Genomic DNA, 24,529 nt, shown 5'->3' on the forward strand with positions numbered 1-24,529 from the left:
TCTCCAGAGAGTGATTCAGGAAAACACTTAATCACATACTTAACCTTTGAAGTGGGCTTAAACAATATTGAACTCTTTAGTTAAAAGCCTGGGTATGTTTCCCGTCTATAGCCATAGTGATGAGAGACGAATCAATGGTCACGAAATAGTCAGAGCATCAATTTATCAATGTACTATTCCCTCCTGTTGTAAACTATTTGCAAGATTTCTCTTTAGAGCACACGCTTGCAACGCCTTTAGCTGATCTGGCCTGCTGCAGAAGTGGAAGCAGGATCAGGTCTGTAAAGAAGTCATCAAATAAGAAATCTTCTGATTCCAAGGCTTGTTGGACTTGGTTCCCAAGGGGAAATCCCTGTACACTGATGAGTAGGATTAACAATAGCACTGTCAACTCTTCTTGTAAATCCACTACAGCACCTCTAAAATGGTTCACTTGAAACACTATAAACAAGAAGGGTCTTTGTGCTCCAAGCAAGAGAAGTGTTTGCTTATAGTGAAGCATGTCTGTCTCTCTCTGACTGTCTTTTGAGTATTTCAAGCTGAAATCCTCTGTGCAGTATAAGGATCGTGTTTCTCAAAGAATTTGAACACACTGCTGGGTGTTCTAGGCACCTTAAAAAATAAAAATAGTCCCTTGACAATGTTGTATACATGATTTCAGTACCCAAAAGAAAAAAAAAAAAAGTATGTATGTAAATGCTAAGGCAAACTTACAACATTTTATAATCATTCTTCAGAGCAGAGGATGGGACGTTGTCTTGGCTTTGACAGCTCTCACATTTCTGCAGTCTGAGTAAATGTGAAACAACAGGAAGCTCTGACACCCTGTAAAATATATATATATAACCAGGTCTTATACTTTCGTTTTCTTCTAGCCAGAGAGAGTTCATTTTGCCTTGCTTCAGGCATCCAGTCTAAGAATTTATTTAAGCAGGCTAGGATACAGTCCATGGAGGAAAATAAGTGTGCTCAAGTCACCTATTTTTTTTACATGTTATTTTATTTTTTTCCTTGGGCTGTCCTGCTTACAGTAAAATCATTTTCAAATGTGTGCTTTAATTATTACCATTCAATATTAACAGAAAATAATCTGTGTACACATTTCAGCTTAATAAAAAACCCAAACTAAACCAAAACCAAAACCAAATAACAATGAAACTTCTGCCCAAGGTGCCTTACAATATAAAAGTGTATTTGTGTTTCCTTTTTTGAAATAAACAGCTGCTTGTTATAGTCTCTCACTGTTTTCAGAGCAAAGACTGCAAGTTTTCACACTGAACACCAGAAATATTCTTAACTTTCTGAATTTGCAGTAAGGCTTTGATAGTGTTCCTGGATCTCAAAGCCAATGGTCTGATGGCCACAAAATGACAGTAACAGCCAATGTGCACAGTAATTCAACGTAAAAATTCTCTCACTGAGCACTTAATAAAGAACATTCATTTTTGTTGTTTGAAAATGTTAAATGTTTGAGGAATAATGTATGACTGAAGGCATAGAAGAGTATCGTAGGAATAGCTGTCTTGTGTTATACTACAATCTAGGTTTTATATGTTGAAAGTTCTTCTGTCAGTCAATATTACCTTAGGAAGTAACCCTGCAGTCAATGAAATCAAAGAGTACTTTGTCGCTGATTTCAGAAAATCATGTTCTAAAAGAGTAGGCATTTCTCAAAGTGAGACACTTTCTGCTTTCAAACCTTTTAGGTAACCTATAGGAAGATGTGGAAGACTGAAACAGCAATCTGTTGAACGCAAAAGTGAAGTGGCTCAAGGGTATAGACAAATGCACCAGCACTCACCAGCACTCCTTCATGTTGGGCTGATCTTGAGCGGTGAGTAACATAGCCAACAGCATTTCCAGAATTTGATCTTTGGCCAACAGCCTGTACTCAGTGGTCCATTATCTTCATCCTCCTCACTCGACATAAGAACAAGGAAAGTCAATCATTGTTCTCTAAGAAAGAGATCAGGGAAAACTCCAACAAATGGTACTTTCTGCTATTATAAGAAACTGAGAAACTTAAATAAATAAATAAATAAAATCAGCTAAAGCAGTGTAAAGGCAATAATAGCTTTCCATTCATTTTTAGCAGAGAGCTATTTTGAATCAAGGTGCAGTACTGTCCTAAGGGTTTGCTCTGCATTGTGAATGCAGCAAAGTAGATATTGCTTCCTTGCGGCTTAACATTGGGCTAATAAAAACCTTAGAAAAAGACAAAAAGAAAGCCAATGGACAATGCCCTGCATAGCTTTTACTTTTGGGCTGCCTGCAGCATTGCTGATGACATGCTGCAATGGCTCTATGAAAGTATGAGCTCCGTTTCCTGCAAGGTGTCTAAAAGCAGTACGAACATCAGTCTCTTCAGATTCAGATTCGAATATAAACCTTCAGAGAGAATCCATGTCATCTAAACAACAAATTAACACCTCCTGCCATTTTATAACCTGCATATCTGGAAAATTATTTTGTCTTGTTGTTGCTGAGATGCAAGAATGCGCTATGATCCATTCAAATAAACAGTTGCATTTATGTCAGTGCATAGCGCTTTGAGACTATTCATTTTGTTCAAAATCTATTCCTTTTACTCAGAATACTGATAATAAATTTAAGATGAGATCACTAACTATACATACATGATGAGTGCTTTCCAAATACCACAACAGCAGAAGGACAATAGGGTCCTAAAAAAGACAGCATTTTTAGACTATTAAGTACCAGAATGTATTGAAAAACGCAAATGAGGGAAAATAGCTAATTCTGCTGGCATAGATAATTAAAACAGAATTATACAATAGCTTTTGTGTTAAATGGAAAACCTAATTAAGCTATAAATGTGAAGCCATCAGCCATCTCACTTCTTATCTGTGTTATGAATCTTTTATTAAAACCAATGTAAAATACGTCATAAACTTAGCCTGGGTATATTTTCCCCCATAAGTACCTCCCAAAGTTGTCATTTATTTGCTAAACAACACACAATGCTGGAATTTCCTGAGTGTTCTGATAAGGTGCCAAGCGTACATATAGGAGTCACACATCTTCTAATCAGATTTTAACAAATTTTGTTAACAAATTTGAATGTTCTGCAAAAAATATACCACAAAGAGTTAGAGGATCACCTAACTGGAAAGACTTGACTTTCATCCTGGCCCAAAATTACTCTCAGTCCTGCTCCAGCCCAACTTTGGCTTTAAGACTTAGCAGCTCTCTAACAGTCCCCAGGAGGTTTTTCCATAGGGACCTGTTTGACCCTCGCTGTCTTTCACTCCTGAACTCCTGTCCTGCTTCTCTTCTAGCTGGATACAAAACCAGCAAGCTGTACCTACAAACCAGCAAAACCTTCCCAGTGCTTTCCCAGGAGAGTGGGAAATGGCTAACAGCGTGAAGTGGGCCAGGCAAATATCACCATCTTGCTTCACTTTCTAAAACAATTAAAGCAACAGTTTCACATTGTTTTCTGCTCCAGCTAGTTAGCGTGTGTGGGCAAACTTCCATTTACCTATAGAATCTGCTTTGCATGTGCAAACACATGCCTGCACAGGCGCTTCACGGTTTGTTTGTGGGTCCAGTTGTGTTTGCACATGTCCAGTTGTGTTTGCACGTATCCAGTCGTGTTTGCACACGGTTTGAAATATTTGTCCCTTGACCTTTTCTGCTGCGAATAAGCACAGCCCATCTTAGAAAAAAAATCTGCTTTTTGGAGTGCTCTAAGTAACTGGAATAAGCTGATACAGTAAGTATTGCTTTAGTCACTGTAACATCACTTTCATGATGCTATAGAACAGTTCAAAGACATTTATTGATCAGCATTAATGTAGTTAAACTGAAAGCTTCTGTTCTTCAAAGATGAAAAAGTATTTGCTAATGCACAGCTCCAGGGCTACGAGCATGCAGTCATTCTAGCAAAGAAACCGGCAAATTGCACAAAATAAAGAGCCAAAGGGTGTTAGGACCACACGAGTGTACCTTGTTAGGACTGGAATGGGCTATCTTTGTGCCATTCCCACTCTCATTTACAGTCATCACCCCTCGAATGGATTCATGTTGTGCCATTTTCTCCTCTGGCTACAATAAGAATGAAGTTTTCAAATTCCGGTCTCTTCTTTGATTTCGTGGTCATTCCTGTTCCCCTTTTTATACAGTCTGGCAGCTCAAACAGTAAAATTGCCAATGAATCAAAATACTTCCCTTCAGAAGGAAAACTTTTGTTCTTCACTTTCTCTTTCCAACTTTCACCTTTTGCCTTCACCATACCTTCCAAAGAGGGCCCATGGGGGAATCACCACCCAGCTCCCCTGAACTGACCCCAAACTTCAATCCTCCCTTCTGCTGCAGTGGTTCCCACTCTCCATTAGGTGGCATTAGCTCAAATTCCCTCTTGGAACAAATTGCTCCAAGGACTCTGCCCCTCACCAAAGTCCCTCCTGGAGTTGGCCGGACCATGTCTTCTTTCACTCCTTGTCTCAGGCCTGGATGTCGCCCATCCCCAGAGCTGTTAATTCTGCAGGCTTGCCAGCATCCCCTGCCAAAACCATGCCTTTTTCAAATTTATACCATTTTTATGTGTAAATAATCTTTTAAAACATTTCCTATGAGTTTCTATAGCTCCTTTCAGTGTGTAGAAAGAACTGCGCATGCACTTACTTTTTTAATAGAATGCATGTGTATAAAACCAACAAATGAACTATAAACCAGTGTCCAATATTATTCCGCTTGCTTTCAAAGCATAAAGATGTTAGAAGGTGAACAGGAAGCAAGCGCTTCCTTATCTCATTCCTAAATGACTCCCAAAGCACAAAAAGGCAATAACGCAAATCCAGTAAAACAAATTGTTTCTGTGTTGTTAGTCCTGTGAAAGACACTGTTAAACAGTAGAAAGACTGGGGTATAATACACCCTGCTTTCCTGTGGGGAAAAAAAGAAAAAAAAAATTTATTTCTGTAGAACAAGACCTAGGAGATTCCCAAGTTCTCTCAAGATAAGGTGAAGTCTGAATAAGGTGAAATGGGAAGGCCAAGGTGAAGATAGAGAAGGGAACATGCTGGCTGAGGACTGCGGCTTGTTGCAGAGCCTGGGGAAGCCAAAGCTGGCGGTTCTAAATTAAAGTAGAACAGAAATAGCTTTCAAACATTTGTATCTTCTGTTTACTTTTTACACAGAATTGCTTTTTCATTTCAAATGTCAAATTTCTTCATGTTCTCTTGAGCTTGCCTCCAGGGGGAAAACACTAAAAAATTTTAAAAAAACAGTAGATCTCTTCCACTTCCCTTTAGAGTTATGGGAAGAACTAAACACAAGACTAACAAGGGAAAAAAGCAGTTAGGAAAACAACAGATCTGTTCTGTCCTTTGCTGTAAACATGCACTATGTTTACTCTCTCCTCTTCCTGCAGTTTTATGCAAGTCTTTTCTTTGCAGGTCAGAACCTTCTAGTTCTAGGGGCAAAGGACACCCAAACTATGTCAGCTTTATGGCTTCGGGCACGGCATGTTCCTGCTGATACTCCTGTACCTCAAGCACAGTGGAAGCCTTCCTCCGGAAAAACCTCTTTTAAAGGCTGCATTTACACTGAAGATTTTTTAAACCGTCTCAACTTTGACCAAGCAACTATGGGAGTGCAGTTTCTGCCAGCAGCTGCTACTGTAAACCTCATTTTCTTAAAGAGATTCAATTTATGAGAGCAATCTCCCTGTCCCTCCCTGTCTGTCTCTCAAGCTTGTCCCACCCACTCAGCTCCCCTGTAATTTGGGGGTCTATTAGCCAATATCAATTAGAAAAGAGTAGAAGTCTTAAAGATGTACTAATGCTCTCTCCTCCCATGTAGGTGCAGGGCTGTAAACAGGATGACCTGGTCACCTCCTCTGGTTTTGTGTACTTCTCAAGAAGCGGGATGAAGGCAAGGGCAGAAGTTTCCATAGGAAAGAAACAAGTGCAAAGGATGGGAGAGCCCGGAGAAGAGGCAGGGAATGACAAGAGGCAAAGGCCATCTTTTCCGGCAACAACACTGGCTTCTTTCATGAAAGTCCAGCATAAACAAGGTTGATATGCATCGTCCTGGCAGCCTGTGCTTCTCAGGGTTCACTTTCATTTACTTTCACAGGATTTCACTTGACATTAAAAGTAGCATCATCCCCTTTGCTTTTCTGATGGCCAGTGCCCGCAGGACGTTAGGCTCCAGCACTGACGCTCCAGTCTCAGCGGCATTGGGGCAGTCATGGAGGTCAGCAGGGTGGCAGGGGACACATGCCCTCCTACCCCACAGAGTCATGCATCTGCTGCCCCTGTTACCTATACTGATAGTATATGCAATACAGACCCCCTCCCAGTATCAAGGTGACGATCTCAGTCTTGTGCCTAAATATTTCCAAAAGCATCAAGTCCTGAATCAAGGTGTTTGACGGACTCAGTGCCTGTTTCATAAAATGTCTTCAACTGACTGGGGTTTTCTTTCTTCTCATGCTCACCTACAATGTCAGCTATCCCACAAGGTCAGAGTTGTTTCCCTAAAACAAATTTCTAACTTAACTCATTCTGAAAGTTAGTTCTGAAGATAAAAAGATCTCATTTTATCACAAAGTGGGAGATTGCCTTGAGAGACAATTCATTGCTGAGGCAGCCTAGCCTAGATACTTGCATTTGGAACTCACTGAATTTTACCTTTGCCTGAGAAAAAAAAAAAAACACTTGAGAGCTACTTTCTGTGCATGCAATCACTTGCTCACATAATAGCATTTGAGAAAAAAACTGTGACAACTTTACTGCAATTTGATAACTTTTGATGAAAACCCAGTGGACTGAACTGCCACAATCTATTAAAGTGTACATTGCCTAAGCCCACTCAATTCTTGTATTAATTACAAAAGACAAATCAGATCTTGAAAAATGTTTTTGTCAAGAGAAAACAGGCAATACCAAAAAAACCCCAAAACTTCTGTCTTGTGTTCTTTTCTTAATGGCATATTGCCAGGTCCTGCTTTAAAAAAAAAAAAAAAAGAAAAAGAAAAAGGAATTCCTGATGTCTGTTCATTAACTCATTAAAATATATCTTTCATTTGTCTGAATTAAAAAAAATGCAATCTCAAAACAAAACTGTGGGAGCAGGTGAAAATGATGATAGCAACATGAAAGTTGATGCTGTTGGCATCAAGTAGCAATTTTTTCTGTTACTATCCCAGCTCCTCAGAGGTACTGCAGTTTTTACACAAGCAAGATTGATTCACTAACACAGTGCCCTTGTATTCACTTGAGTAACTCACATGTCTAAAGACTTTGTGGTGTCTTTACCGTTACTAGTTTAATGTAAGTGAGCAGACCATCCCTGTCTATCTACTCTAGAATATGCATCAAAAGCTGGGACTGGTCTTTCAGGGGAACTGAAGCAAAAAAGCAATGTATCCCTCCTTCACGGTACCTACATTGGGGGTATCTACTTGCTTTTCTATAGCAACACAGAGAATATGAGGCCATGACTGCTCTGACGACTGTTCTAGAAGAATGGGATAATGGTGGTAGGTTAGTTAAAATCTAAGTCTACTGGAGAAAAATTAGAATACCAAATTTTTGTTCAAATGCATTGCACATGTCTTATGCCAAGTATACTTCCTGGTTGAATGCAATTTGCATCTTCTGCATGTATGGTTGACCACGTTCTGGTCTAAACTTCATGCCATTCTGAGAAGACTGGGAGCACCTGTGGCATGAAACCAGCTTGAATTTTCTCTATCATTATATACCTCTGCAGAAGAAAAGGGAAAGGTCTGTGGTCATGTCCATGGATTTGTGGTCAGGGTTGAAGGCTCTGTGATCTCAAGCACAGTTCTATGTGCCAGGAGCACATAGTTCTGAACTAAAACTCATCTGCTATTGTGGGAGTTGGATTATTTAGAGTAAGATGACTATGTCATGCAAAATATTTCTCTGACACTTTGTATTTTGGAGTCCAAAATTGTGTTTTACATACCAACTATAGCCACACATATGTTACGGCCTGTTGACTTGGGATGGTAAAACTGAAAAGCAAATGGATTGTCTGGGTCAATCTTGATGTTAGGTCTCCAGTATGTTCTCTTTTTTTGGCTGGTCTTCAGTCTGCCCTGGGGTTTGATGCCCTTCAGCCAGGGAAAGCCCTCTGGCAGACTCACAGTTGCCCCTGTTGAGCGACAATTAAAAAAATATAAAGAGAGAGAATTCTTAGAGAAAACTGACAGCTTTGCTAGTGTATTAAACTACAGTTTTACCAGAGCCTGTAGCCCTTTCCTGCAGCCTTGCTCTTCTTTGCAAACACCTCGAGGCCGGCGGGGGATGCTACTGGGGGGCTTCGCCGCCGGCAGTGCCGGGACAGGGCCGGGGCTGGGGCTTGTGCCCCCCGGGCAGCCCCCCACCCCGCCCCTCCTCCTCCCACCGCCCCTGCCACCAAATACATACATAAATAAATAACGGGCCTGACACATAAAAAACCAAACAAACATACCCAACACTCAACCCCGAACCGCGGTTGTTGGTATTTTTTCACCTCCCCTTGGCATAATTAATATATTCCCGTTTCCTCCCACTCTCCCAATGGGCTACCAGCTGCAGAGGTCCTGAATAGCGAGCTTAATTGGGCTTTGTCATGCAGAATACCTCCATTTTCTATAGCAGGTTACAAAGGGGCCCTTGGCAGACGCGGCGGGCTCCCCTGGCCGCGGGCCCTGCCCGGCTGCGCCCACCACCTCTCCGCACGCCGCGCAGGTAGCGCCGCCGCTACCGCTGCCCGGTGCGGGGTCACCGCCGACCCGCCGCTACCGCTGCCCGGTGCGGGGTCACCTCCATCCCGTCGCTACCCCGGTGCCCTGTCACCTCCAACCCGCCGCTTCCCGATGCAGAGTCATCCCCGCCCAGCCGCTCCCGGTGCGCCGTGCAGGGTTATCCCCAACCCGTGGCTCCCCGGTGATGGGTCACCTCCAACCCGCCGCTTCCCGGTGCGGAACCACCTCCAACATGCCGCTTCCTCGGTGCGGGGTCGTCCCCGCCCGCCTCTCCCCGGAGCTGCCCGGTGCAGGGTCACAGCTCCTGTCCCGCTGCTCCCCGGGCTGCTCCCGAACGCCCCCGGGACACTCCGATTTGGCTGGGCCCCCTTTTCCCTACGAACACGGCAAGAGTCTCAGCCAGGGTTTAGTTCTGACACGATCTAATGTTTTATTAAAACTCAGACCTTATGACCAAATGTTCCCGTTTCGTAGCAAATCGGGGTGATCAGGGTTAATTGGCAAACCCTGGACTCAAAAGAGATTTGCCATTATAGATTAATCATACATTCTCTATATCATATAAATAGCGTAGAGCGTGGGGTGGAGATATTCGCCGTGAATTACAGCTAATTATTATTTGGATACCAGGCTACTACTTCTGCCTGTTGATTGCCACTGTTGCCTTCAGAGTATCTCCCCCCCCCCCCCCCCCCCCTTGTTTCTTGTTTTGACAGTTTAAATCCAGGTCTATGTGACATAGAAAGCTAATAAAATTCTCATTTCATTGTTAATCTGATTTCATCGCAGTATAGGTTTTTACTCTCACACCTGCGTAGCAGGGTGTAATTCCATTAATAATAATTAAAAAAATCAACATATTCATTGCATGTCTTTTCCCTGATGATATATTGTGAGCAGTGTGAGTTGAAAAAGAGCCATTTATTCTCACCGTGAATGAGTCTGCCTGAAACTGAAGACTTCACCTGCCTCCTCAGTCAATTAGGAATGTATCGAAAATTCTACCAGAAAACGAGTTAAATTAACCGTTAGCTAATTTCCTTGTGTCCGTCCTACATAATCCCCCCTTTTCAGCTTGCCCCAGAAATTACCACATGTTGCAAGGTTCAAATAGCGCCTAATGAAACAGTGACTAAATGGTTCGCTCAAACCCACAGTGAAGCCCTTTGGCTGTGCCTTCAAAGCCTGGGGGGTTGCAGCGGTCGGGGGTCCCCATCTTTAAAAAAAAAAATAAAATAAAATAAAATAATAATAATAAAAAAATCCTCGGCTTTGGCAAAAAAAAAAAAAAAAATCTCACCCGGCAGGGCTGCGCCCTCCCTCCCCGCCACACGCACCCCGGCTGCCCCCCCGGGCAGAGGAAAGGTGTCCTCCCACCCGGAGCAAGGCGCCCGTGGGCCGGGGAGGGCCGGGGACCTGCGGGGACAAGACTGGGGAAAGGCTGCACGTCCACGCGAGACAGCCGCCGCGCGTGGGAGACTGGCCCCCCCCCCCCGCGCGGGTAAGAACACGCGTGAGCTGCCTCGGGAACGTGATTTTTAACACCTCGCGTTGGTGATATCCCCGAGGGAGTAGAAAGTGATTGGAAAAGGACCGCCCCTGTATTGCCGGGGTCTGCCGGGAGGCAGCATTTCTCCCCGGCGTTTCGAGATCTCCTCGTCACTTTCTTTACGTTCTCGCGGAGCAGAAGCGTCTTCTCTCTTTTGCACGCTGGTTCCACGTAAATTGTAAACCTCGAAACCTCGAGTTTCCTTAGTTTGAGAACGGAAAGAAAAAACAGCCCCGGGTCGGCAATCTTCTTTGCAAAACCCGCCCGAAGAAGAGTTTTGCCCCGCAGTTCCAAGCTCTTGTTCCTGTCTAAAGCGGCTTCACTTGAAGTGTCATCTACTAAAACTCGGTGAATTCCGCAAAGAGAGTAGAGTCACTTATTTGAAACGGTGAGGCTAATACAAAGTCATCAAAGCACTATGGTTCTTGTCTTTAAGTGACAACCCTCTTTATTGAACTGTTTGAAATACGCCTCCTGCTTTTCAATGTCTCTCTATCCATCTTTGTCTGCTCTTCAGAAAAGTAGACAATATAAAGCAAAGCCTGGCGAGCTCCCCACGCTCTGGCTTGGGCAGTGCCAACGTTAGCCTTGAAATTGTCACTCCTTCATTAATCTGAAACTAGTTATTTTTCCAGAGCACACAGCACACACTTCCGATCTCTTTGGGTTCGCTTCCAACAGCTTAAATCCCCCCGGACACGCTGGCTGGGGCCGGGGCGGGGGGAGGGAAGCGCGTAGGGGCCGGCGCATCGCCCGGAGCGGGGCCGGCTGGAAGGCGCGCAGGGGGGCGGAGAGGGGCGCGGAGCAGATCCTGCGTGAAATCGGCGCTTTCACGGCGAGGGCTGAGCGCGCTGCAGCGCGGACACACGCCCCGAGGTTTCCCGAGTGGCACGCTGGATTCAGGCTGTTTGTTATTCCGCTGTCATGCGGGACTCCCCCATGGCAGCTGCCCAGCGCACGGCTTTCCGCCCCCCGCGGAACGGCCCGACCACCGGCGGGGGCCCGGCGGGGCCAGGGTCCTTCCCGCCGGGCAGCCCCGGGGCCGGGCTGCAAGCTCCCCCCCCCGAGTTTGTCCCAGTTCAGCCGACGGAGAGGCGCGGAGGCTGCGGGGTGCGGGTCCCGCTCAGCCTGGCACCGGGCTGAAAGTAAAACCGCGCTCGTACCGAAAACCTTCACAACTACCCCGGACCTTTTTCGACCAGCCCCGAAGACTTAATAATAATAATACTCCTGTTTTGGTGAGGGATTTTTTCTGGGTTTCTTTCCCGAAGGACTGCGTGCGGTCACTTTCGGACCCTGGATCCGGGGGGGGGGAGCGCTCCCCGCCCTACCTGCGTCCTCCGGGCTGGTGGCAGGATGCTCGCCGGGTTCTCGGGGCGGTAGCAACCGGACTCGCCCCTTCCTGGCCCTCTTATCCCTGCGGGCACGACAGAACCTCCCGAGTGGTCCCGATCCTTCCGGCCGCGGCCTCGTCCTGCGGCTGAGCCGTCGGGCTGAACCGTGCAAAAGTGTAAAACGAGCCCCGGGCAGCAGCCGAGCCGCCGGGCAGCGCTGCCGCCGCTTCGGCCGGCCGTGCCCGCGGGGGCAGCGCCAGGCACCAGGGAGCCGCTCCCGGGGCAACGTCCCAGCGGGGTCCGGTCAGCGGGAGGGGCGGCAGTAGGAAATTAGGACAAGCTAGAGATGAATGCAGGGGGATTAGACAGATCGTCCCGTCTCTTTCCCAGCTCTAAAAACGGAGCTACTGAGGAAGAAGAGCTTCCCGCAGTTCCCTGGCCTGGATCTCAGGGTCCCTGCGCTGTGAGCCCTCCTCTCCGTGAGCTGTCAGGCCTCGGCTGACGGGGCCGAGCCCCCTCCGTCCACCCCAGGGCAGATCCGCGGCAGGCCGGGACCGCTGAGCCCTTCGGTCTGGGGTCCCTGTCCCCGAGGCACGGGCTGGGGACGTGTCCTGCCACGGTACCCCGGCCACACCGCAGATGGGAGCAAGGAGCTATCAGCAAGGGCTGCGCTGTCCCAAATCCGGGGCTGAGGTGCGAGACGCAGGTGATGGGCGTTGCGGCAAGAGCTCCGACAGCGCGGAAAGGTTGCAGCAGCGCCCGGGGGGACTCCAGGGCAGGACTGCAGAGAGCAGCCGGGAGAAAGGGGTGCCTTCCGCGCTGCCGGCGCTGCCCTTGGGCGAACGGGTCCGACCAAAGCGTGGTAGCAGGTTCAAATTTAGGATTCACAACCGGAGAGGTCGGTGCCGTGGATCTGATCTCGGCCGTGGAGACCGAGGTCAGGGAGACTCTTTAAAAGGGATGTTTTCCTCCTCCGAGTTTTTAATCTGAAAGAGTTAAATCGAATTAAAGGAAGTAAATAAATGTCTAAGGGAGGAAGCTTAGTTGAAGGAATGCTATGTTTGCTCACTCAAGCCCCGAAAGGTAACAGCAGGTCGGTAGCGGGGTCACTCACACAAATACAACTCGCGTCCCCCTGTGCGAACGCAGGGGTTTAACTGCGCGACCTTCCCGTGGCGGCTCCCCGCCTGCGGGGCGGGGCGGCGGGCTCAGCGCGGCGGCTGCCCGGCGGGTCTCGGCGGCCTTTGGGGCCGTCCCGTACCTGAAAGCCACCTGGGACACACACTGCCGCCTGAAACCGCCACCTTGGGGAAGCGGCAGCTCCTCTGCCGTCGAGTTATGTCAAGATGAGCGGCTCCAGCAGCAGCGGTGGCAGCTAGCCGCCACATGCTCCTCTTTTCCTGACTGCCCGGAGCGGGGCACATCTGGTACATAACGCGCAGTAAGTGCAGCTGGAGTATGTCGGCACCGTGCCTGGGTCATATCCGGTGCTAAAAACGGGAATAAGGCTGGGAAGTTGCATGGAGCCTCACGATGTGAGGGCAGTGCCGCAGCAGCAGTCTAAGTCTCTCTCAGGTTTCGTTCTCGACCTCTAAAGAGAAGAGAATTTATTGCTCCCACGGGAGCGATAAAGATAAACGCAGTCATGTTTCCGGCACTCTCAAACATCGTCGTGACAAGTATCAAAAAAAAAAATAAGAGGGTACCATTTGTTTCTTATTCACTGCACTTGCAGCAAATAAGGCTTGGGATCACACCGTCTCGTAACAGGAAAAAGCTGTCACCTGGGTGTTGTCCCATGTCCTCTAGGCCCTTCAGCCTCCTCTACAGCTTCTGTTCCCAGCCCTGTTGCTGACCATACCCTCTGCCTCAAGGTCTGCCTCCGTGACACCACCTTGTTCCCCCTGTAGACATCCTCTTCCAGCAGGCTGTTGGGCAAAAGACATGCCCCTGCCGCCCAGTTATGGCTTACCCGATTCCTGCCAGACTGGATGGGTGGCAGCTGAGGTCTGTCCTGGGTCTGTCCCCCTGCCAGCCCGCTGCTGAGCTCTGCAGAACTCATAGGAACTCGACATCTTGGAGACCCTTGCAGAGCTATGATGTCAGCCGGCTGTTTAGCATTGGTCACAGAGTTTAAGAGTTATGAGGGAACGAGGGTAAGTGGCAGATGAACAGAGCGACTGCATAATCCTTATTTCTTTAGAAAACTAATGATAAGAGGAATATTAAATAGAGAGCTGAACACTGCCTGTCTTGGGCACTGAATCAGTGGGGGGAAAAACCTGCACTTCACACTGTGGGAGGAAAAAAGAGTAGAAAGAAGGGGAAAAAAAGAAAAAAAACCCAACATCATATACTATCAATTTGCCTAAATTTCTAACTGCTGAATGCTGGACTCTGAAACCCTACAATACATTTACTGAAAGTTAGGGTATGTACAACTTCCAGCAGCGCTCCTGTCACACTGGCTTGGACTCACTCCCCAGTGCTAGGTTCGGGTTGAGCGTTGTGCCAGCCCTCTGAGATATGTTGGGGCAAACCGTTGCATCATTTCTCTTTTCCAAAATGTTTAATGTGAAACATTTACTTTGAAATAAAGAGGAATCTGGTGATGACAGTAACTGTCTTGACAGTAGCTTGCATGCAATAATATGTCACTACTTCCTTTCAGCCCTTGAAAGATACATGCAAATATCGATTACTACAAGAAGTAGCAACTAATTTCATTTTCCTTTTATTTTTTAAGAATTTGTTAAATACTGCAATGAAGAGATCCCTCCTTATGTATCTCTGGAGGAGGTGGATTCTAGAAGCAGAGGGAAATATCCATTTATTCACTGAGCTGCATATTTCCAGAGTTACACTGAGAACAGGTACACTCTACCACGAAATATCTTTGCAGTTTTGAAATATCTTTCAGTTCTGCAATATAACCCAGATTAGACTTGAAAGAAGATGATGCTTTTTCTCCCCCAGCAAAGCTTTGCCTTTCCCAGGCTGCTGCAGGCCTGTTGCCTCCCTCCTGTAAGGGGATGATGAAATTGCCAAAACGGTGAGCAGGACTTTCTGTGGTGCTAACGCCTCCTCCCAGAGCTTCTAGGTTGGAAAAGACCCGGTGGGATTATAGGAGCAAGCTAGACTCAGAGGAGTTGAAGCAGAACAACAGTTTCCAGAGGCCACCTCTGCAGATTTTAGGGCAAGAGGAGGCAGTCCCCTCAGCTGGGCCCTCCATGAGGTCCCCTGAGAGGCAGTCACAAGGCCCACAAGCCCTTGGCCCTCTGGTCTCTTCAGCCTGGGAAGCGAGGGGACTGCTACATCCCTCCCCACTCAGCTGAGATGTGGGCTGCTGGCCTCTGTACAGACCCTCAGCTGAGGCAGTGAGATGGCTGAGAAATGGGAGAGTGACATTTTGTATTTGTTTTCCAAGTCCAGGCTAGAAACTTCAGTCCTGCCCTTCCTTACCCTGCCTTTCACCTGCAGGTGTGCTGGGCACTGCCTCTGCCCCAAGCCCTGCAGCTGGTCCAGGCTGTGGGGCAGTGCCCACACCAGGCCCCCTCCATCCTACCCCAGACCTGCCCACGCACCTGACCTCTCCTTCGAGCTGAGCAGTGTGCTGCTGTGCTGGGGCTGCTCTCAGCAGCTATTCTCAACGAGCATCTCTAGCATCCTGGGCACTGGGGTTATTCACATTGCAACAGAAACCCCACACAGCCTTATTAGTTGTTTCCTGATTAGAAACAGAGCAGGCAAGTGAAATGGAGACATACCTCCGAGGTTAGGGGCCAAACATGAGAAATGTAGGGATCCTTCAGGGAATTATTTACCTAAAAGGTTTTGCAATACTTTCAAAGGCTGAAGTCAAAAGTGTAGGTGGGGTTAGTGGGAAGCCCACCCAAGGAAAAAGTGTGAGTGGGGAATAACATGGTGTGCAAGAGGCACTTCTGATCTGCTCATACGCTGTCTGCCAGGACTGCAGAAACTAGGAAAGAAAGTTGTAAAGAGGCTTATTTGGGACTGACCAGCTCCAGCTCCATCCCACCCTGCATCAGGCCCCTGCAAGGAGCTGAGGACAGACCGCTCAAGTCAGAGGCTGGATGGGGCCCATGACCCGGCGCTGCCCAGCACAAACTGCAGAGTGCTCCAACCCCGTCTCAGCCTGACCCATCTCAGCCTGCTCTCGGATCTGCTCCCTAAGCCCAGCCAAGGCGCTTGAGCAGCGAAAAGACTGGATACTGTCCCAGCGCCTGGGGAAAAACATGAATAAAATCCCCGATTTCTGATTAACGCCATCCCGGGATAACACAAGCGGAGTTTGAGCCTGGAGAAGGGCCGATGTGCTCAGGCAGCCCCCTCGTACGGCGGGGGAAGAGCCGGCTGGGGCAGCCGGACAGGGCGGCATGGTCTCGGCGCGGGGTGTCCCGGCGGGCAGCCCCTCGCCCCGGCCCCGCTGCCGGGAGCGGCGGCCCCGGGCCAGCGGCAGCCGGGTGTCCCCGGCGCGGTGCCGCCGGGCGAGCAGACGGGAGAAAGCTGTCAGCCGCGGCGGGGGCGTGCGCTGGCTCCGGCTGTAAAGTAACACAAAGCTGCTCGGCTCAGAAAAGCGGCTTCATTTGCATTCCTCCCGGCCAGAGCGGGGTCCCCCAACCTTCTCCGCCCCCCAGCCGGCCCGGGTCACAGGGGAACAGAAAACATATTCGGGTTAGTAGCCGATGGCATTTATTTCTAGTCTTTTCGGACGTCTGACACATATACACCAATGCTTTCACCGTACAAGGGACTGTGAATAAACGCACCCTGCCCCAGCCGGTCCACCTCCTCTGCCCGGACTAGGCTGGCACTTGGCGAGGGGAAGGGAGAAGAAAAAAAATTAAATTCTCGTCTGATTTCATTTATTTAAATAAATATAAATATAAATTTTATATAAAACTATTCACAAACAAACCGCCGTCCCAACCCCAAACGACTTATCTTTCTTTCTTTCCTTATTTTTGTTAAGAAGTCCGTCCAGGAGGTTCTCAGCCCTACAGGTTTTTGTTTGCTTTTCAGTTTTTGAATGTCTCGTCTTGCAGTTCCAAATATGTGGGGTGGGTTTTTTTTTGGGTTTAGGTTGTTTTTTTTTTTTTTTTTTTTTTCCTTTCAACTGCCTGGGAGGAAGGCGGGGGGAGGCACCCTGGGCCGTGCGAGTCCAGTCCCGTGTTACGTGTTAGGAAGAGCAGGTGCCCGCTCCTGGGGTTACATAAATAACGTTTTAGTTGAACTCTCACGACTAAAACATTTACATTCCAAAAATATATTTTTATATATATCTCTCTATTACTGCGAAGGGATGAAAATGAACCTCCCGGCCGGCGAGGCCAGCCCGCTCCAGGTCGGCGGGCTGCTGTCCCCGGGGTAGCGGTGCCAGGTGAGCCGCCGTGCCGCTGCTCCGGGCTGGAAGCCGGCGGCGGGAGCGGAGCTCCGGTCCAGGCTCATAACGGGGAGATCTCTTTATCCTCGGTAGCCGATGAGGGGGACAGAGACTCTTCGTCCTCCGACCTGGGGTAATGCCCCTGGCTGGAGCTGCACTTGCAGCCCCCGTGCGAGTTTCGCTGGGTGCCTTTGCCTTCTTTCTTGTGCTTCACCCTCCTGTTCTGGAACCAGATTTTCACTTGCTTCTCGGACAGGTTCAGGTAGGTGGCTATCTCGATCCTCCGCAGCCGGGACAGGTACATGTTGGAGGAGAATTCCCTCTCCAGCTCCAAGAGCTGGGTGCTGGTGAAAGCTGTCCTCATCCTTTTCCCATTCTGAATTTGGCTGGAATCGGACCCTCCTGGACGGGAGAGAAGCAAGAACTTCAGTCGGACGGGGGAAAGGAGAGAGGAAAAAAAAGAGAGAAAAAAAAAAGACGTTCTCCCGCAGCTTTGTGCCCCGGGGCAGCCGCTCCCCCTCGGGCACCCTCGGGGGAACCCCAGCTCCCGCCGCTCACCGCCCCCGCCCCCCCCACCGGCGGCCGCAGGGCTCCTACCCATGCCGAGGCAGTGAAACCTCCGGGGGTCGCTGACGCTGTAGGTGGTGGCGGCGCAGGCAGGTGGGTGATGCGCCGGGTGCCCCAGCGCGGCGGCGGCGGCTGCGGCGGGCACGGAGGCGGCGGTCGGCGGGTGCTGCGGCGGGTGGTGAGCGTGGCCGGCCCGCGGGCAGCACTGGGCCTCGCCGGCGGGGAACTGGCTCTTGAGCAGGGGGATGGCCCCGCCGCCGCCGCCGCCGCGGGAGGAGTGCAGGTGCGAGGTGACACAGAGCGGGCAGACGCAGAAAGCGCCGTTCTTGCGGGACGGGCAGCCCGGGCCCGACACCGACATGACGAGAGGGGAAGGCATGCTGAGAGGGATGAAGAAGTCCTGGCCGTGGTGATGCTCAGGCAGGGACGGAGCCGGCCTCGAGGAGTCTTTGATGATTAAGGAGTCGACATAGAAAGAGCGGGACATTTCGGAGGGCTGCCGAAGCCGGGGGCGGCTCTCCCAAAGTCGGGTTTTTCCTGCTTGGCAAAGTTGCCACTGAAGTCCTGGCGAGGCGAGAAGGTGCTTATGTTTGAGAGCTGAACAAAAGGGTCCCTGGAGAGGGCTGGTCTTAAAGTCCCCCCGCCTGGATCCCCTGCGCCGGGGTTTTATATCAACTATTTAAACACGTGATGGCTGAAAGCCTCGCAGATCTAAATCTCCCCGGCTTCCCAGGCCGGCAGGAGAGACTGCGGGGCAGGGGGGGGCAAAGCGGGGGGGCCCGAAGTGTGCGTGCTCGCTCGCTGCCCGATGACTTCAGTCCTTCGCCTCCGCCGCAGATAAATTATAGGAGCGGGGAAGCCGGGGAGGGGGCGGCTGCCCCGGGGCCCCGTCACACATCGCGCTCGCAGGCACATCCCCCTGTCAACACACTCGGAGGGGGATAAAATCAGTCGAAGGGAGCTTCCCCCTCAGGTTCCTTTCCCCCTCAGGGCGGGAACGAGAGAGAGGAGCAGGTGATGCGCTGAAACTAGCGGGTCAACGCCGACCCACCTCTCCGCTTCCCCCGGGTAAAGTATCAGCCAAGGGGCCGTGACTCCCACGGAGGCGTGGGACCAACACCTTTCCCCGGTCCGGTCCACTCACTGCACGCAAGACTTCTTCAGGAAGCCCTTTCCTTACCAGAGGAGCCAGGGTCACAGATACAGACATAAAGTTAGGGATCGCGCGTGTGTGTGTCTGTGCACCCACATGCATGTCGAGTGGGTTGGTAGGGGTTGTTTTTTTTTTTTCCTCCTTCGCCCTTTTCACCCCGAGTGAATCTTGCCAAATTGGCAATTACTCCAACGGACAAAGCCTTCAAATATCGAGACACTTCTCAGCCAAACGGTATCAAAACGGAAAACTTCCAAGTGAACTTCCCGACCGCTTCAGGAGTGCAGCGCGGAGCGCTAATGAAAGGCGAACATGTCGGGGGGGATTCTTTGATCTCCACCAAGTTTGCTGAAGCAATCATTCAAAGTAAAATTGGATAAACAGCTAAATACGGTCGGTGGCTTCGGAGCATTTCAGATTGCATTAAAAAGCCAAGGTATTCGCAGCATATTACACGATTTTCCAATGACCTGTTTTATGGGAGTTTAAGAAGAGACTTATCGTTAATAGAAAGGCGATCGCGGTCTCGTTTGGCAGATGCGAAGCGGCACTTAAACCGACCACGGATCCCATCCCACTTGACTCGGGAAAGGGAAGCGACAATTGTGCTCTAAAGCAGAAAACACAGACTACGCCTGATTACCAGGCGGTGAGCAGAGGCTAGGGAGTGAGTCAATAGCCCTAAGTGTTTAAAGGCGGTTATCCTACACAAGGGCCGGACCAGGACGCGGACGTCCCAGAAGCCCTCCCGCATACCCACTCTCCTGCTGTTAAAACCCACCTAAATAAAAACGCTGCCCGCCTTCTGATGGAGACGGCATTTCCTCACCCCTGGGACCAGCGAAGCTCAGCGGTGCAACCCGAGCCTTGTTAAGAGGGGGGCCAGGTCTCGCCCAGATGTCCCGTCCTCGTCCCCAACCTGCCACGGGCAGTGCCGCCGTACAGAGACAGCCGCCCCCCCGAGCAGGGAGAGGCTGGACCCGGGGCCGACTGGACCCCAGCCCTGCTCGCCTCCCCCCCCCCCCAGCCCTAAGCGGGCACGATACAACGGCGTTTTTAGGGACACTCCGTGATCTGAGGATTTATGGATGGCAATTAAAGTTTTATGAATTGCAGCTGAGGCTGGTTATGGAGCTATTTGAATGTGATTAGAATTCAATTAGAAAGTGTTTACCGGCCGGTGGGGCTTCGGAGTGTAAACAGACAGCTATTCCAGCAATGCGCTAATCCCGCGTCTTGTGACAACAATTAGGAACTCGCGGGGTTTAGGCGGGTCGGCTCCGACCTCACCTACTTTTTCCCAAACTGCTGCCGAGGGCTCAGCCGAGGCCCCGGAGCCGCCCGGGCCCGGAGCTCCGGGCAGCGGCGGGGCCCAGGACCGCCGTCCGTGCCGCCGCTGAGGCCTCCGGCTGCCGTAGGCGCTTGGGGACCGCGGCCCCGGGGATGCGACGGGTGCCGCTCCCGGGGGCTCTGCCTCCTGAGCTCCGGTGGGGCCGGTGAGATTTAATCACGGTCACAGTGCCCAGGCACGGGATTTTGCTCGGCTCTTCCCGTTTAAAACACAGTTGTTCTGGCGGACATTCGAATTAGTATCTGCGGGGTTTTTTTCTTTCATTTTATTTTCCTTGACGAAAGGCTCTTCTGAAAAAGAATATTAATTAAAAAAACCCCATTGACTTCAGTGGGAAAATCTCTCTGCAGTGATAGAGTAGATCTGGGGAGGGGGCTGTCGTAAGAGAAGGCAGGCAGAGCAAGAGTCGGATCAAAATTGCAATTTGTAATTGTTATAATAAACCAAGTGCAGTGATAAAAGGAGGGGGGGGGAAAACACAAAGAAAAACCCACCCCTGCAAGCCAGAGCAAGAAAAGAAGTCATTTGAAAGCAAAGATATCCCAAACCAGGCGGAATGATGTAAGGCGTGCGCCCACATCACATCGGCCTCGTTACAATTTTATTTTTCAATAATTCTGTCCGATAAAATTTCATTGTCCATTAAGTAATCCCCGAAATGAGAGCTCTTATGAGCCTATAATGAGCTCTAATTGCTGCGACTGGGAGAGCCACGTGGAAGGATTTAGAAGGTATTAAGCAGTTGGGTACAGAGCACAGGCTGTTACCTAGCCATTACTTTCATAATTCAAGGAGAAAATTAGTCCTTTTAAGGGAAAATCCTTTGATTCCCTTCATTCTGCTCGGGGTGACAGAGTATAGCTTTGTCTGCCTTTAGTTCAAGACAGTGTAACAAATGAGAATGTAACGAAATTGCCCCCTTTTGAAAGTGGAGCAGTTCAAAAAGAACATCAGAGCCGCTCCCCTGGTCCGCCGAGCGCAGGACTGGGTGCTGGTCCCTCTTTTCTTCCAGATGTCTCTAACACCTTTATGTAGAAGAGATTCACGGCTTACATGACAAAAGCCGCTCTTTCCCTTCCCTCCCCCAACCCCCGCAGCTCCCGGCAGAAGAAGAAAAAGCCGTGCCCGCCCGGAGAAAGCACCGGCTTTCAGGGGCGCATCTCCGCTGAGTTCACGGGAGGAGCTGCAGCACGGGGACACGTTTCGACCAGCCCAAAAACAAACAAACAAAAAACACCAAACAAACAAACCAAAAACCCAGACCAAAAAACCACCCAAAAACCCCACCAACCCCCAAAATCCCCCACCAAACCCTAAAAACAACCTCTGCAGAGCGGCCGTGGTCGCAAACATCACGCCGGGGTGACATGGGGTGGCGCTGGGCAGGGTGCGCCCCGGGCTGGGTCAGTCCCCAGGCGGGAAAGCCCCGCTCAAAATAAAGCCCTGCGTGGGTAAGCGAGGGGCCGCTGGCTCCTGCGCTATACTCGCATTTATTCACTAATCTAACATTGATTTCCTATTAGTTTCCAAAGCGATCGGCGATCTCGAAGCCGGGTTTTGTGAAGTGAACGCAAGCAAAAGACAGGACGTGCCCCCAGATCCCATTAAGGAGGTCATTATAAAAGCGTGAACAAGTCTATTAATGTTTTATTGAAAGCGCATCGTTAACTTGTATCCATCCTTTTCTGAAAGTGGCATTGTGATATTGCTGTCTGTGGCACATCTTACCCAATATAGCCCGAGATTTCTCCATTATCTGTAACCAAGCAACACTTTCTGAATACCAAAAATTGAAAAGAACCGCTTAGTCTTCAAGAAAGTCCTCAATAATAGTGGAAAAGAACAAAGATCCAGGAGACAACAAAATGCCACAGGGGTGACTTTTCATGAGCAATTATCTCTCATTAATCAGAAGAACAGCTGCAATATTAATTTTCTCTCTTTCTTCCTCTCTTTTCACAGTCCCCAACATTTGAATAATCATAAATTTTGATTTCATGGAGCAGCAACATCGCCAGCGACTTCGAGCCACAAGCTACCTACGCAGGGCGCACGCTTTGCACATAGCTCTTATTTTAAGGCTGCCAAAGAATAAAGTAAAGAAAAGAAAAGAGAGGAAAAGTTTGGGCTGGGTTGCTTCCCCCCCGCCTTTGCCTCCGAGCACGGATTAAAGCAGCAGCCCCTTCCCTCCACCCCTGCCTCTTTCACTCATGGAAAGTAACGGGCGAAATGTACCGAGTGTCTGCACTAGCTTAAAGCGTGGGAGTTTCAACAACCTCGCTGTCCATTTAACTTCCAAACATGAAGCCAAGCGTTGTAGATCTGTCCAAAGAGACAATCTTTGGGCGTAACACGCATTGTGAGACATCAAAAGGCCCTGGCGTTATATGCACTAAGAAGTGCATTCAGCAAGAAGGGTGCAATGCCTCTCTTTTCAGGGGCTCAGCCGCTGATTGTTTAACAAGCGACGTCGCCGCGGCAAGAAAACCGTGCTCCTCCAAAGATAAGGATGTAACATTAAAACTCGCTGCTTTTTTCTTTCTTTTTTTTTTTTGGATTTCAAAGAATCTCATTAAGGGCAGAGGTCGGCGACCGCCCCGCCGGGGCTGAGAGCCCATGCCCTGGAGATGGGAGCGTGTAGTGCCGCCTGCCCAGCTCCTCGCTGCCCGGGGGAGAGAGCCCACCACCCCTCTTATCTCTGCCTATGTCCAGGCACCCGCTTTTCCCTCCTCGGCCCCGGCGGGCAGAGGTGCGGAGCCTCTCCCCGGAGACCTGCTCGCAGCCCGGCAGCGGCTAGCGGGCTCGGCCAAGGGTCTGCGGGCCGACTGCGGGTTGAGGAGGGGGGACCCTGCTCCCCCCTACAGCTCCCCGGTGCCCTTCCCTTCCGTGGGAGATTTCCTTTGCCCCCATCCCCGGTCATAAATTACCCCACCTCGACCTGGCACGGCAGCACCCTCCCGGGAAACGGGGCCGTTTCCGAGGAAATCGGGGAAATTGGCTGAGACCTGCGGAGCACCCCCGCACAGAGGAAGGACGGGCCCCTGGCTCCCCTTCCGCTGGGACCGCCAAGCCCCTCTTGCCCCAAAGCCCTCCCGCACCCCGCCGTGTCTGCCACCGGCGGAGAGGGGATGCTGGCGGGCGGCGGGGCGCGGAGCTCCGGTGCGGTAACCCCGGGTCCTGCCGGAGCGTGAGAGCCCGCTTCTTGCTGGGGAGAAACCTGCCCCCTCCTTCACCCTGTCGCACCCCGTGGAGAGATGACGCTGGTCCCGCTTCACCTTGTTGGTGCTTTTCACCCAGTTTGTTTTCACCCGATTAGATCTAAATTTCTACGCGGGCCCTTCAGGGCGTCTGCGATCGCTCGCATTTGAGTGAGTGCCTCAAAAAAAGTCTCAGCAGCAGCCTTTAGCCTGCTCTCTCCCTTCACGGCCTGACTCTACGTGTGTCTTCTACCTTCACCTGCAGGTCTACTGTGATAACTTTCTTTAACGTAGTGACCAACCAGCAAGCCTTACTCTGCTATCGTTTTTCATTTTGAGTGGGAACTTTCATTATTCACTTTGCAAGGTTCTTCCGAAATGAATCAGGTTTGTATTTAAATATGTGGGCATAAGCCCTCATTCTGTCCCTCTTCAACCCTCTTAAAAAGAGTGTTAGCTCGTTGATGGGCTCTCTCCAGCGTCTGGATGCAAAGGAAGCTTCTCCTTTGCCCCTTCTCACCACAGCGAGGTCTACAACAGTGTTCCTGCATTGTCATCCTACAAGAGATGGTGTGGAGGAGCCAGAGGAGGAAATGCCCAGCGAGATTATCGTTATCCACAGTCTTGCCTGGTATTTCTCTGAGCCTGGCTTTGCTATGTCCCTAGTATTCTTCAGACACGGGGCAACATCGGGCCAGACACTCCAGGCAGTCTGGGCCCTGGTTTCACTAACGACCTTTGTTTAGAGGTCTAGCAGCTAAAATTGTTAGCTACTAGAGATGATGTGTATGAAGGAAAGCTATGATGGTGTATCTTTAAAGGGGATAAAGCTAAACCCCCGCAACAGCCTCAGTGGAAGTTTATGGTGGGAGATGGAGCTGAAACTCCAAGCTCACTAGTCAGAACACGGATTCAGAATGCCGCTGTGGACTCTGGAACATGCCAACCATGACAATTTTGGGGTTTACATTGATATATCACAAATCAATATGTGAGTGACACTTTGTTGTAATAGAGGCAGCAATCCAGCAAAGAATGTGAGATTCTGTGTAATATTAAACATCCTATTTAATTTCTACCCTTGAAATTCAACCCTCATGCATTTTGATCCTTAGGGGTCATGCTTAGGTTGAAGCATTCTGCTTGACAGTGACCAAAAAGCAGTCTTTTGCATTTGTTGCCGGAGGAAATGCTGCACATTTTTAGCCATATTAACAGGAACAGA

General features: G+C 49.8%; 1 protein-coding gene across 1 annotated transcript; it reads right to left on the reverse strand.

Moving 5' to 3' along the window:
- Positions 1-17,097: 17,097 nt before the first annotated feature.
- GSX2 (GS homeobox 2) lies at positions 17,098-18,090 on the reverse strand. The gene is made up of 2 exons (XM_075750733.1): positions 17,634-18,090; positions 17,098-17,438 (listed from the first exon to the last, which is right to left on the reverse strand). The coding sequence occupies exons 1-2, from the start codon at positions 18,088-18,090 to the stop codon at positions 17,098-17,100; spliced, it is 798 nt and encodes a 265-aa protein (XP_075606848.1).
- Between the last annotated feature and the right edge of the window lie 6,439 nt (positions 18,091-24,529).

Source organism: Balearica regulorum, chromosome 4, assembly GCF_011004875.1.
Source record: "Balearica regulorum gibbericeps isolate bBalReg1 chromosome 4, bBalReg1.pri, whole genome shotgun sequence".
In the NCBI taxonomy this organism is placed as follows: Eukaryota; Metazoa; Chordata; class Aves; order Gruiformes; family Gruidae; genus Balearica; species Balearica regulorum.